Here is a 15,171-nt window from a genome sequence, read left to right on the forward strand (position 1 = left end):
ACACAGTGATTCAACTCAAAGCAAACCCAGTTAATCCAGTTTTATGGCTGAGAATTAAAATACAGAGAAGTCAAGAATTCAAAGCTGCAGTTCTTGTGCCAACGCCACCAGTCTAAGAGACAGATACTAATGCCTTCAAACCATAAGTATTTTAGGAACAAAGAAATGCAAAAATCCCTTTTTTGTGCAGCTTATCCTAGCTAGTATTTTAGACCCTGCTCTTCAGAAATCATAGGTCCCTATCCTTAGCTGCTGCCCAAGCCCATGCCTAGCTACCTTCATGAGCCACCTCTTGCTGTCAACCTTTCTCTCGCTCACTAGCCATAAGTAAGGTTTGTTCTGCCCTACTGCCCTTAGCAATAATTCCATCACTCCACCCATCCATCTTCCTGCTTTCTTCTCTTCCACATCTATTCAATCATCCTTCATAATCCAGGGCTGAGGAGCTAAGGTATAAATGTTACAGCACATGCACCAAGGGAACTATAACTTTGAATTACCTGACTTGGGTGAGTTTAAATTCTCAGCCATAACACTGGATTAACCTAATTTCCTTTTATTGAATATGTTACCTTTAGAAGTCACACAGCCCTTTCTCACATGAAAATATGAGAACTGAAGGTCAAATAAATTCTTTTATGGGTATATTTCTAATTTTCATAATCTAACCTCTTAGCATTGAACATTAATATTTAGTGCTGGTAGGAAAAAGCAGAATCCATTCACTATCCTTGAAAAAAATGTATTTCTATAGCCATATAAAAATATCTCATAAAATAACATACAACTTTTAATTTTGCTGCATATTCTGAATTGTGATAAAATTAAAAAAAATCCTATACACCTTTTCTAAATAGAAATTAGATCAGATAAAACATCAATAAAAGTACAAAGGCTGTCCTTCTGCCTCCACCCCAAAAGCATCCGATAAAGATAGCAATGAATTCTGGACTTTTATAATTACAAGATTTAGCAGAAACATAAAGAGACAAGACAAAATTCTGGAGAACTGATTCCGAAACAATTGCTAAAATATTTTTTATGAGTTCTTTTCTTCATGCTCCTGCAAGTGGAAGGGAAGTGAAACCTATGTGTCACTTCATCTGCCGCCCCTAGGCTGCTTGCTCAAAAGCTCTTAGGTGACTGTACCAGAGTACTCTAACAAACCATACCATCTCCGTGCCTCTCTATGGCACAAACCCTAAAGGTATCTGTAGAGCTACACAAAGAGGTAGAGTATCCAAATCAGTGAAAGGGAAAATTAATCCACCAGCTCTGAAGAATTAGGTGAACAGCAGATCAAGAACAGCCAGCATCATTCGAAGGGATCCAAAGGAAAACAAGGCGAGGGGCAGAACGCATTTCCAACACCTGTAGCACTCAGTTGGTGAACAAGCTCATCGTCATTTTGGGGCTGGAGATCCCTTCAATGCAGGCCTCAACATGGACAGAGAAGTCAGAAACTAAGGGGACCTCTTAGGCTCCAGAAAGTCATTTTGGAACAGAATAGGAATTTGAGAACTCAATCTTGCTACCTTCTTCACAGAGTGAAAATGTGAACAGTAAACATATGACAGAAATCAAACAAAGTCAGGAGCTAACACTAAAAAAAGAACACCCCCCCCAAAAAAAAAAAGAAAAAAAAAAAAAGAAAAGCCTGCACTTGTCTGGGAACCCACGTCACAAAACAGTAATTTCTCCTGTCTTTCAGAAATCTGCAAATCTCACTTGAGAAATGGCAGTATTTTCTGCTTTAGTTTAAGGATGCTTCCTCCTTCCAAATGTTTTTTGTATACTGCTTCAAAACTGCTACAGACTACCTCTTCTCCAAACACAGCAATTTCAGCTCTTCTTATTCACTTTCTGCACGGAGTTTCTGCAATTGTATTACCAAATGATATTAGCAGATCTCATAGAACAGTCTATTTCACTTTATGATCACTCCATTCTGGAAGACAATTTCCATTTGCTTAATATAGTCATGATATTTTACTGAGGTAATTATACTCTTAGCTTTCAGTAACAATTAAGCCCCTAGATGGCAGTTGCTTAATAAAGGTTTCAAAATAAATAACACATTCCAAAACAGTATATTTAAATGTCAAGCATGCAAGTAAGATCTCGCAATGAATATAACGAAGCATCAAGTACAAATCAGCACAAAGTTAAGTCTGTCACTGAGTACAGCTCTACTAAAATTGCAACACTGCAAATGAAACCATTTCACAAAATGTTGACTAGTTTGAGAGATAAGCAGGGTGAAGTAACCAACCCCACTTTGTTTCCACAGCTGCAGACCAGAGTGACTTGTGTAACTCAACCAAGACTATGGCCAAGCCGATAAAACAGATCTGTTGACTTGTATTTTCTGTAGCAACTTCCACGAAGACTAGGTTTCTCTAGAGCCAGATCATTCAATTATGAGTAAATACAATGCAGAATCAGCCAAATTAAGTGGCAGAGACTTTTCTCCAAAAGGTAGGAAAAATTGCTCTCAAACTCTGAGATCTAGAGTGTGATTTGGAAGCTAGCGTATAGACCCTAGAAAGCTGTTACATATGGAAGGGGCCATCACAGTTTAAAGGTCCATACGATGCAGGCAGCAAGATAATTAAGAAAGGTGAAGTAGACCAGAGCCAGATATTTGAAAACAAAACAAAAAATACGGAGGAAGACAGATATTAGAGTGAATACTTGAAGAGTCTCTTGTAGAAAATCCACTGCTGGTAGAGAGCAGCAGAGCATATCACCTCCAACCTGATGCATTTGGGAGCTAGCTGCCAGAGCTCCAAAAGCTGGTTAAGTGAATTAAGAGCAAAATATGACCCAGTAAGTACCTGGAAGACAGAAACATGGATTCTATTCTCAGTAGCTCCCTCGATCTACTAGTAACTCTTGGTTTAGTAGCTTTTTGCCACCTTTGCTGGCAAATCCTCCTGCAGGGGTTGGAATCCTTACCACAGCCCAACGAGACAGAAACAAAGGTTTCTAGGCTTGACGTCGCTCCTCCAAACACAGAAGAGGTCCACAGCTTCTACAAGTCACTTGCCACACAGCTCGAGTCCCTAAGGTGCTCCCTGCCTGCGAACATCTGGATAAAGACCAGAGAGAGTTTTCAAAACAAAAAGTAGGATTTTCTATTCAATGAATTTTCTACTCTGCATAAACAACCACAACCACAGTCCGCCTTCTTTCAGAGACGGCATTTGTAATCTGCAAGGTCCCATCACCAGATCACAATTAAATCAGAGAGAGGTGAGACTAAAATAATCCCAAACCACACAGACTCTCAGCAAGGATAATAGACAACTGATTCCATTAAAAGACGTCTTCCGAGAACTCTCCTTCCTCGAACCACCTCTGTCTCACCTCACGCAGGCACGAGGCTATCGGAGATCAGCGCGCACTGAACACACTAAGGCAGAAAACCTAACACAAAACTTGAAGTTTCCTCAGCATCAACAGAAAAGGTCTCCAGCAGCAGAATCGTCAAAACTCCTGGATCTTCAGTATGCTTTATCCGCTGCCCCAAACCCTCTTAGGTAAACTACGAGCACAAAGCCAAATACCCACTATACACTAGCCTGAACTCACGATCAATATAACACCCAGCTACCAGCAGGAGGAAATTTTTCACAAAAACATCTACTTTATCACTGACCTGTTAGTCCTGATTCTCAAGAAAAACTCTACAAAAACACCTTCAGAAGAGGAGTATGGGAATTAAAATTCATGATGCTACCGGATACTAAATATTGTGATTCACAGCAGAGACGCAAGCTTTACGGTGCATTTGAATTTTCCTCACGTGCCGCCCCTATTCACAACCCCTGGTATTCTACAGGCAGTAATTACCTCTTTCACTCTGTACCCCAGCAGTTAATGATCTTATCTCTTCCCTTGCTATCATCCCCCTCTGTCCATTATTACCAACCAGATTTTCTCTCAAATTATTCAACTGATTAACATAATCAGGTTAAAATTAAAGGGAACTGTTCTCATTTGAGAAGGTTGCTAAGGCTCTTTCGGGCACAGAGAAGCACCTCTCTTTTTTTAAAGTATAGAAGACGATCTAATAGGTGTTACTTCACCCTGCAAAACTTGCCTTGCTGAATCACAGAAGAGGGAGCAGAGGAATTGCTTTAAAATGCATTTATAGGCAGGCATAAAAAGTAAGACTGCTTCCACAGGTTTGCAAAAACCTACAGAGGGGAGATGTGGGGAGCAGAGGGAAGGGAATGGCAAGGGTCAGGCTGGCAGCAGATAAGTATCACACAAAGTGGTAGCACAGCTGGTGATACACAAGAAACAACACTGCTTAAATGATACATAAGGAATAACGAAGCGAACTGAAGGGAGGAAGCATCGTTTCCTAATAGGCAGAAAAGAACATTTGATACTACCTAGAAGACAGGAGCAGCTCAGTCCTGCCCCATAGCCAACCGATCCTACCTCGATGCCGAACATAGAGTGGAAGACCCAAAAGGAGGTCTATAGAAAGGCATCTGTTGCCAGACAGGCTGTTTTTATTTCCCTAGAATGCCATATTGAGTGCCATATTTAAAGATAAATTTGTATATATCCCAGAAAGAGCGCTTATTCACCTCACCTCCCAGAATATTACGGTCTGTGTACTTTAAAATCATCTACCCTTATGGAACATTTTAGCCTTGTATAGGAAAACATAATGAAAGACCCAACAAGACACAGAAAGCAACAGCAATATTTTAAATCTTTACTGATTACAAAACAAAGCAGATGGCAAATCAAGTCGTGAACTCTGCATCTGCCATGCTTAATGAACAGTTTAATTACCTAGTACCATTTCGGATGCATCTCTACCATTGCAGGCTCTGGAAGTCACTTAAATAGTTCACGCTGACTCTTGCGACACTATCTGCAGGAACATGTGGTATGAAGAGTCAGCTGGAGTGGGTTAATCAATACTTATTTAATCCCTAACTTTTATGATGATGGCCTGAATTATGCCTCAATAGAAACAGATTCACTATCCGACCACGTGATTTGGTTGAATACTCCAGAAAGAAAATGGATTTTCACAGCCTTTTCTCTTGGAAGCAGAGTACCCAAAGGCAGAAATGTACAGATAGGAAATAAACACAGCAAAGCAACAAAATTCAGTACAATCAGAGTAATTAGTTTGTTGTGTTATGCCTTCTAGGAGAGCAAGGGATGCAATTAGGACAGTCTACATTCACAGAGTCTCCAGTTTGAGAAGCAAATTTCAAGCATTTAGAATAAGTTACAAGAAGTAATGGAAACCATGCTTCACATTTGGAGTTCTTGCATATGCAGAAACGCAAGACCTCCCCTGAAGGATCATACACCAGCTGTGAACATTTTTGCTCTGGGTAAACCCACAGCACACGCTATGGGTTGCTGTTACTCCTCTGCAACTTCATGCAGTTATGACTACCCAGCTTTGCATGCAAAAGAAAATAACAGCCCTAAGCAATCACTAAACTGCGTGAACGCAGTTGAGGTTGCGTGAATGAAGAGGTTGAAAGCCTGCAAGCAAACAACAGAGCTAAGGGCTGTTTCACTAATAGGGGAGAGGAGAAGGAGATGGAGATCATGGTAGATCTGTGCAAACCAGCTTTTGATCCACCACAGCAAGAGGCTTTGGGAACCCCAAAGCAAGCCGCTACTGCTTTTCTCCAGCCTCAGTTCTGCTGCAGACTGTCTATTTATGCCCCTACAAAGCTGCCTCTGGAAACATAGTCTAGAGCTTTGCTTTCATCAAATACTGACTCAATTAACTCCTTACATTCAGGAAAGGTTTTTCACAACAGGTTTTTCATTTTGCAAGATCTACATGCCAGAAAAAATTATGGAAAAGATTCCATTTTTAGTCACTCAATAGTAGAGGTGACTTTTCTTTTAATAAGCCTACTCTATAAACCAAGACCACAAGTTCTGTGCAAAGCTCTCAGAAAAGAGAAATACTCACAAGCTTAAGGACGACATAAAAATCAAATACATAACTATGTAAGTAAACACAGCATTTAAAGACAGTATAGCAGTAAATCATACAGGAAAAAGGACATGGCAGATGGAGACTAGATCACTACCTAGAATTTCAGATATCTCCCACTAGTGCTGTACTGGAAGTTCCTTGGGTAATAGAGTAAAGATGAAAGATTTCCCTAACCTGAGCAAAGCCAAAGCAAAAAGATGCTACAACAGGCAGGAGAAATCAGAGTGGAATCCTGAAACACAACAGTAATGGAATGCATCTTTTATTTTTTTTTTTTTTTTTTGGTTAATCACTGTACGTGAATAGTGACACTCCAGGAGATAGCCATCAATGTCTGAAAATCTCCAAAGTATGATAGAATCAGTAAGTATTCACATCTAGTCTCCATATTTCGTTGAAAGTATGTATATCAAAAAATGAGAAGTACTGCTCTGATTTACAAGGACATACATCAGAAAGTGATTAACTAACATGTTCTAAAGAAGTCTGTCAACAGCAATAGTCAGGATACAGTTCCCATCCCAGTCCATTGTCATAGGTAGAATTATTTGGGGTGGACCACTGCACTAGCAGCAACCACAGCATGTCAAAGACTGAAGAATGCTTGTTCTATAAGCCTGCCAGGGAAGAGATTCACAGCGACTCGCAGAAGTATCCTAGACTGACAATTGTGCTAATCCCAATTATTAAGCTAACTGGAAAGGCCCAAGTAAGGTCAAGAAAGCTCAAAAGAAGCAAATGAGGTGAGGAACCAAGCAATGAAGGGAGAAGTTAAGTGCACTGAAATGGAAATACAAGAGCAACCAAGTAAGACGGAGAGGCTGTGACATGTAGAGAACGAACAAGACTAAGCAAGTGAGATAGACAATCTGTGAAAGCCAAAAAATATTGCTTGAAACTTGAGAAAGAATTCAAGGGCCACAGAGGATGGCTGAGAAGGAATCAGATCAGCAAAGCAGGTATCTCTTGGGCATTCTTGGAGAGCATGAAGGCATATTTTTATTACTTAAATGCTATTATCAAATGAAGAACAGCTTATCCTTTCCAACCCCCTTTTTAAGGTACATTCAAGATCTGTGACTCCCAGGTTACAATTTGATCTCAAAGAAAGGAAGTTGTCACTGCATTAAACTTGCACTGCTAGACTTGTCTGATGTCTTTCAATCCTTCTTTGCTTAGCATAAGGAAACAATATCATTGCCCTACAAGAGGGTCAAATACGGACAAATACAATAATCACCACTGCAAGCAATAGGGATTCAATCATATAGAAGCTTCCTCCAAATTAGATTTTCACAATGCTATTTAACAAGACACAAAGATTCAATAGAGAGAGCTCATCTTTTCCATTCTCAAATTACATAGACAGAAGCACAGTCTACTACTGATGCCACTAATTAGATGATTAAATACCATTCTAGGTGATATGCTTTCAATGTAAAATAATTATTTTTAACAGGCAATATATTTGCTCAATCTCATTTTAAATCATAATATACTTTTTTAATTAATCAAAATTCCCTTCTGATTTCGTATGAGAAGAGCAACCAGTGGGAGAAACACTGCCAAGGATAGAATACGCAAGCATCATAATACGTGAACTTCTTCACAAAGAACCCCTAGCACTCCCTAGATAAAATACATTTTTTCAGAGAACAGCTAAGTCTTTATTCCTTTAGAATAGGTTAGATGAGGAATTATACAGCTCACTGAAAAATTCCAATGTCAAAACAAAAGTTTATTTGCTATTGTCTCATGAAGAATATTTTGAAGTTTTCCTCTATTGAGAAGGTAAGAGGGGGTTGAACAGGATAGTTAAGAAATTCAAGGGTTTTAACTTTCTATACAAGTTAGAGTACAATCTGACACATGACAAAGTACTGTAGTCTTTTTGTCTAGTACTTAATGAAAAGTAATGACCTTTTGTGTTCTATGACAAACATTTCTGCTGAGGACTGGAAATAAGTTAATAAAGGGAATATTTTAGAAGTCTTCTGAGAAGCTTCCATCAGGGCTGAACTGCCTAGGACAACATTAGATAGCTGAGAAGATTACACGAGGAAGGATTTATCAGGTGCGGTGTCATGCCCAGCCACGCTAGTACCAAACTAGAACAGCACAGAGTTCTGTACTGTTGCTTGCTTGGGGTAAGACTGTTCTGGCTGCTTTCTTGGGGTAAGACTGAGGAGAAAAAAAATTCTTTTCTGTTTGCAGGAAGAGGTTTTGGGCCACCTGCTCAGAAGGCAGCGCCTGCCTCCGTGCACTGAGAAAAGTGACGGCACCTCTTTCTCCTTCTCACTTAAGTGAACCTTCCTAGCACCAAAAGCTGTAGCCAGAAGATCTGGAAAAAAACACCCTCTTGAAAATAGCCACTTCATGTCCCAAAAAGGCCTACTTGGCACACCATACCTCAGAGTTGTTGCCTCAACTCTGACGCAGGATTACATGGAACTGGATGCAAACAAAATGCTTTAGTCAGCACCGAAGATTAAAGCCTAAAATACTACAAGAAATCAGCTCCTTTCCCTCTTGCTCAGACCTTCCCATCATGTCAGCAAGAGTTACTCTGGCCAGGTACGAGAGTCAAGTCATTCGTCTAGGAAAGTCACACCAGCTTCTTCCTCCCTGTACGCTGCGATATGTCCAGCTCCCCTGTGCAGAACTACAACATACAATCCCAGGTCTTTCCCCTCCTGCCTCTCTCACCCTAACTATTTGAGTCTGAGCACATGTGCATAACAAACCTACTTACACGAGCAGTTCTTATGTCAGGGAGATGGCTCAGCTGAGTGAAGTTTTACAAGGAGTACTGTTGGAAGGTGAAGTACATATTCTTCTGACTAGAGAGAGTTACTATTCTCTTTGGGAAAAGGATGCTCTCAGAATTTAATATAAACTTTTCAATGCTCTACAGACTTTCTTGCGTTATTGTATAGAATTTCATCATGGAAGCATATCAGATATAGGATAATGCAAAATTCTTTGAAATGTCCTATAGCAAGAATCTCAAAACGTATTTTCAATTTACTGGTCTAGTGCCTACCATTACATTATAAGACTTTGTGTGAGAGGAAGGCAACTCTCTTACTCTCTGTAAATTGTTTTTCTACAGGAAGAGTTGACAAGGTGCAGCCATTTCCTTCTCTTCAGGAAAGGAGGTGAGGCAGCCAGAGCCATTATAAATTCCCCGTAGGGACTCAAAACACTCTAGCAACCAGATTCAATTCTCTGCCCTCATACAAACGCCAAGCATGAGACTAAGCAACATACCACCAACACAGGAGGAGCTGAAATAGGGCACGTGCTAGCAAAGCCTTATGATGTCCTAGGACATTTTTTCTAAAGCAGCTCCAACGTCAAGTGTCACGTCACCATTGCAGCACTGCTATGCAAAGACCATGAACAACCTCGCAGAGTCTTCTGCCCAGATGAACAAAGAACAACTAACAAGGGCTGCAAAAAAAAAAAAAAAAAAAAAAAAAAGCAAAGGAGCAAGGACACACACTTTCCCTGAGACCATCGAGGAACTCACCTTGGTGAGCAGCAGCACGCGTTTCTGCAGCCGCCTGACCAGGGCTTCGTGCTGCTCACGTTTCTTCTTCTCATCCAGCAGCTGGCTCTGAACCCGTATTATTTCCTCCTGTAGCTGCTGTCGGGCCTTCTCCAGTACTCGGGCACTAAGAAAGATAAGACAGACCTGTGAAATCATAGCCACTGCCTCTTGGATAAATCAGAAACACCTGAGAGGAGAAGCAGTAGCACAATATCAGGACAGTAGGCTTGAGCCATTTCATCTGTATGGCTGCTTCACTGGTAACTGCAGTTTCATTATCAGCTTTTCTCAAAAAAAAAAAGATTGCGACAGAAAAACCATCCCAGTGACAGTCTCCTTGTTCAGCACAAAGCAATTACTGGAATCTCACATACATAAGGCATGTAAATAATTACATATATATTTCAAAATAAACCAATTTGCCTTTGAAAAGGTGCCTCATTTTCAACGCAGTGCAATATCTCAGGTTCTACTGTATATTTTCATCTTTTCTAACAAAGTAGAAGCAAAAGAGGTTTAATATGATTTGCTTTGACAGACAGATAATATTCAGCTAGTAATTATAGCCACCACCTGCACATTGCTCTTGCCAGCAACCTCTACTGGAAGAGAAATGTCTTCTGAGGCCAGGCAATTAGCATTTATTTTGCAGCGTGGACAGGACTCTCATTTAAGCCAATACAGCTCAGTCTCCCTTCTTCTCTGCTCTCTGAGCAGCATGACATGGTGAAGGACATTGCTCCATATGTTCTTGGAGATGTTCTCCACACACATGCACTGGACACCCAGTGTGCTGCAGGACACTATCAGGCAGCTGTCCCAAGGCAGTTCATCACCAATCAAGAACACTGGCAATGCACTTGCGCAACACCAAGGCAAAGTGAAGTAACTCATCTAACTGTTCACTGTCAGTTCACAATTCGTGTGTTACAAGTTATCCAAGACTGCAAAGATGTACAAAGTTCAGGACTAAAAGAGTGAGCAGGACATTAAAAAAAAAGTATCGTGCACAAGTCAAAAACCTTCAAGCAAACCAGAAAGATTAAAACTAACATCTCCAGCATATTCTGAAACAGATGATCTTTGTTTTCCTGAGGGTAAGAACAACACTGGAAAAACTTATGAGCATTTCAGAGGCATATTGTTAATTGTTATAAATAAAATAAAATGCTTTTAAATAAAACTGCACTATTTTTCAGGTACTGTCTAGATAGATTTAAGGAATACTGTCTTAAAAGATATTCTTAGCCTAAATTACATACATCCTACACTGCCAGATCCCCAAATTGTACTATTCAGGAAATTTATGTAGGAATTCACCAAAAATCCCCAAGCAGCTGTTCCCCTACCTGAAAATCTTCTCCTTCAAAAACAAATATGCACTTTAAAGCACCAGATGAATTAGAAGACAGCATAAAGCTCCAATTCAATTTGGAATCATTCACAGACCAATTTAATAATCAGGGACTGTGAAATAGGCTCTTCATTGTTGTATTCAGGTGGGAAAGTTCATCAAAAGGGCTTTAAATCTGCATTTGAAAATGGATAATTTAATTCCTAGCGCACCAATATTTCCTTGGTTCTGTTTTAATCAATCAGTTACAAAAGGAAGCTGTGCCCAAGAGCAGTATTTGTAGTGAGGGAGCATGAAAGATGTTTGCTTTTCACTGAATGCTCCCTTTTCCATTACAACTTCCATAAACAACTCAAAGTAAATCTCATGGATCTTTAATAGAAAAGACTAGCCTTTTTCTTACTTGGCAATGCAAGGATTCCACAACATAAAATAGAGAATCAATTCTTGTTGGACTCTACGAAGTAAATCCATATTAAAAAAATTTCCAATAAGCTAACATCCAAAAAGGGCAAGTGCCTGATTCCGACCTCTCATTCTGCTAAATATGGGATGCTATTTACGTGGTATAACCACAGTGTCAAATGTCAGAAGCATGCATAAGTAAACACTTAGGAACTATTCACATGCAATGTATGAAAAGCACATCATTCAGGGCTTACAGCTGGCAAACTATAAAGTTACTCACCACTGCCTTCCAGCCCACCTGTTGGAGGTTACTATCTTGTAGCACAGTTAGTAAATTGAGACATGCTCACACCTAAGCTACTGCTGTTCACGATACAGCATCCTGCTTTGAACACACCTGCAGGGACAATTTAGGCCAACAGTAACTTCCAGCAGATAGACACGACTTGGGCAACACCTTAGAACATGACAGCAAGATTCATCAGATCAAGCTTCTAAAAATTCTTAAATTAAAACGCTCACCCTCCTTTCCCTGGGACTAAGACAGACTTTACTCCAAACCAGCCCGTGGACACGTGCAGCCTGCTGGGTTTGTGGGTCCACCTCCAATACAGCAGAACGGATGGGTGAGAGCAGGTAGCTTCAATCACCACCATAAGATTAATTACAATTTATTCAACACTATCTTTTTTTATGCAAAGGGTAAATGTAAGTACAAAACTCCATCAACCGTATGATGATAAATTAAGTCACAGAATGGAAACCTTACAGCAAATACTTGTTCTGTCAAAGCAACTTAGTCCCAGATTAGATTCAGAACAGAGGAAAAACACATAAACATAGGATTAAATACCGCAAAACAGCCAGAATCCCACATTTGGCTACTGCAAAATATTTTGATAAGATAATGGAGTGATCTGCTACCTAATCACCCAATATTGTAACCTATTTCCATAAATTCTGAGTGCACTAATAGATTACACCCGAGTTAATATTCAAAATGGGAAAATGGGCTATGTGCTAGGTTTCTTTCTTAAAATAATGAAAAATATTTGAGAGCCACGTCTCATGGAGAGCGCACAGATATTCACTGATACACTCACTCATTTTTCAAACTGGCTGGAAACACGTGCTAAAACATGAGGAAAGTTTAGCAAAGGGAGATAAATGGGCAATTTCCTCAGCCATTCAGTGCTGTTTGGAAGGAAAATACTACAGGCCTGATTATACTTCCAGCCTCTGATCAAATGTGATGTTAATGCTGATAAAACTGAAATGCCAGAGATGACTATGAAAGCAATGACAATGCTTAACCTCTCTGAATTGAGCCTGTTACCATAGGGTCTTTTGCTATTGAGTGTGAAATTCAACCTCCTTGCAACTCTCCACACCATGCCAAAGTAAATTATCGAGATCCTTTCTTCCTCTTTTAGGACACACTGACTCCAGAAGCTGCACCAAATACAACACAAATAGAATTGCTAGGAAAAAAAAAAAGAAAAATAAGAAGAAAGTTATGTTCCTCAGTGACAAAAAACAGGATTTAAAAAGGTGAGGACCTAGCAGCAAATACTGCTGTGTTAGAAGTGGGCATCCCTCTTCCATACCAATGCCACCTATGGCTTTTCAACAGGAATTGCTTTCTCAAACCAAATGTATGCTCATAAAAAAAAGAAATAAAAAAAAGCAATGGAAAATTAGACCCAAAGATCTCAATTCATCCTAAGCTCAGAGAACTGGCATTAAAAAAAAAAAAAATCTTTGAAAGTTCAAAGTAAACCTTTTAAGCCTTAAAGAGAAAAAACTCGTTTCTGTTTATCAGCCTATTAATGCTCCTCGTTCCCCATTCAAGGGAATGAGACGCCAGCATCTTTCTGTTCTGAGCTGTTGAGACTCTTCATTTTTTTTGCTCTTCCCTACTGTAATCCACTTTAACGTAATCTTAATGATAAAACTTCATTTTCCAGAATGTTTTGAAAGACAGAACAACGACAGAACACAGTGAATACTGAAGCTATAAGATACATTTTAATAACCTCCTTCAAGAAAAATTACAGGAGTAACTGATAGTTTTCTTTTTTTAATGATCCACAGAATATATATATATATATATTTTAAATTCTGTCCCTTCAATAACCAACTTCCCCCTTCCCTGAGGCTTGAAAAGCCACAAAGAAAGCAAACAGGATGCAAGAAATAGTCTGTGCATCAGCCTGAAGGAAAACCAGAGATCTGCAGCAGCAATTAGAAGAGCAACATCGTCTGGGTGATGTTGCAGCTCAAGAGAAGATGAGATGCACGGGCGTACCAGGGACATCTGTCAGAGCTGAGACCGATCTCCAGGAGAAAGCACCGCGGAGCAGAGCGCGGAGGTGAAGCCCGCCAAAGCAGCTCCGAGGGCAGGCACAGCGACAGCGCGATCGCACAGGTATCCCGGAGGAGAGCGCCGCGCACGACGCAGGCCAAAATGAAAAGGTTAGTGCGCAAGCTAATGAGGCAAAAAAGGAGCAAGGGAAATTGGTTCGCAGACACTTGGAGGAGGAAAACTATACCTGTGTGCGAGGCCTGACAACCTGCATCCCTCTCAAGCACCTAACGTTTGAAAACGGTACACACGAGAGACTCGAACCATCCTGGCGACTGATGAACAGAGTTCGAATAAAACGTAATTCCTCATTTCTTCCCCTTCAAGTTGTATATGCCGGCACTAAGGCATAACCAGCAAGAGAATAACTCCACGGTGTTTTCACATTGCCTGGTTGAGAGCAGCAGAAAATCCTTGGAGAAGGATTCTCCCCGAGAAGCCACTCCGGTCGCCAGCGTCCCCTCAGACGTGGTTCCCCCCGGCCAGTCTCTGCTTAAACTGCCACGACGGGAATAACCACCCTGTTACAGCTGGGTGTACAGGACAGAAATTAAAAAGGAATTAAAAACAGAAGGGAAAAAGATGACAGAAATAATAAGACAAGAAGTAAGAGTTAAACACAGATGGATCAGAAAAAAAGAAAAGATGAGGCCTGGCAAAACAGATTTTTTTTTCATCTTTTGTTAGAAATGAAAGGAAAAAAGGGGGGAAAAAAAATCAAATGTTCCTGAAAAGACAAGAGGAAAGAGAAGAGAAAAGGAAATAGGAAAAGAGACTATCAAAATACTGCTGGAGAAGTTGCCCATATTTACAAATTTAAGGTAGATAGAAAAGCAAAGAACAAGGAGGAGGAGGTGACTGTAGTGGTACAAGCATTCCAGCTTCCAAGCCAAAGGTAGAGGTGCTAGTTTCTGTTATTTTTTTTTTAACGTTTTATTCTGTTTGCTTTCTTCTTTACATACAGAATTAGGAAGAAACTGAAATAGCAGAATCCACCCTCTGGTTGCAAATCTTGTGCTACTGCTGCAATGCCACAAGTGGAAACTTTGCAGGCCAATACTTGCACTTCACCTGTAATTTGCTTACTACATTCAGGAGCAGCAACAATAGAAAATATTACCATCTTTAGTGGAAGTTACCAGACAGACAGTATTTTATGTCAAAGGTTCACCTATACCTTATTTAGGACCAGTCCTCTGTATGTTGTTATAAAAAAATAATCTACAGGAAATAGGCTACAGAGAGTCAGCAGAAAAACAAGCTTTCTTCTTGCTATTTATTTTTCACAGGTCTTCCGCAAATATCTGCAAACTTTCTCTCGATCTACACTTTGTATTTTTTCAAAGACCTTTATACAACTCACCATGATCAGGTTTCTGTAAACCACAAATCGTTCAAAAATAAGCAGCTCATTTGTCACACTGCCTAGTCTACGTACACGGAAGTCTTGAATCATACTGAATATGTAATAAGGAAATAACATAAAGAGAATT

General features: G+C 40.0%; 1 protein-coding gene across 2 annotated transcripts in view; it reads right to left on the reverse strand.

Moving 5' to 3' along the window:
* MAD1L1 (mitotic arrest deficient 1 like 1) overlaps positions 1–15,171 on the reverse strand; it is a 362,358-nt gene that overhangs the window by 243,253 nt on the left and 103,934 nt on the right. For both annotated transcript variants that reach the window (XM_062587950.1, XM_062587949.1), the window contains exon 11: positions 9,531–9,675. In XM_062587950.1, the coding sequence (XP_062443934.1) occupies positions 9,531–9,675 (145 nt within the window). The remainder of the gene's footprint in view (positions 1–9,530; positions 9,676–15,171) is intronic.

The sequence above is a fragment of the Rhea pennata genome, chromosome 15 (genome assembly GCF_028389875.1).
Source record: "Rhea pennata isolate bPtePen1 chromosome 15, bPtePen1.pri, whole genome shotgun sequence".
NCBI classification, from domain to species: Eukaryota; Metazoa; Chordata; class Aves; order Rheiformes; family Rheidae; genus Rhea; species Rhea pennata.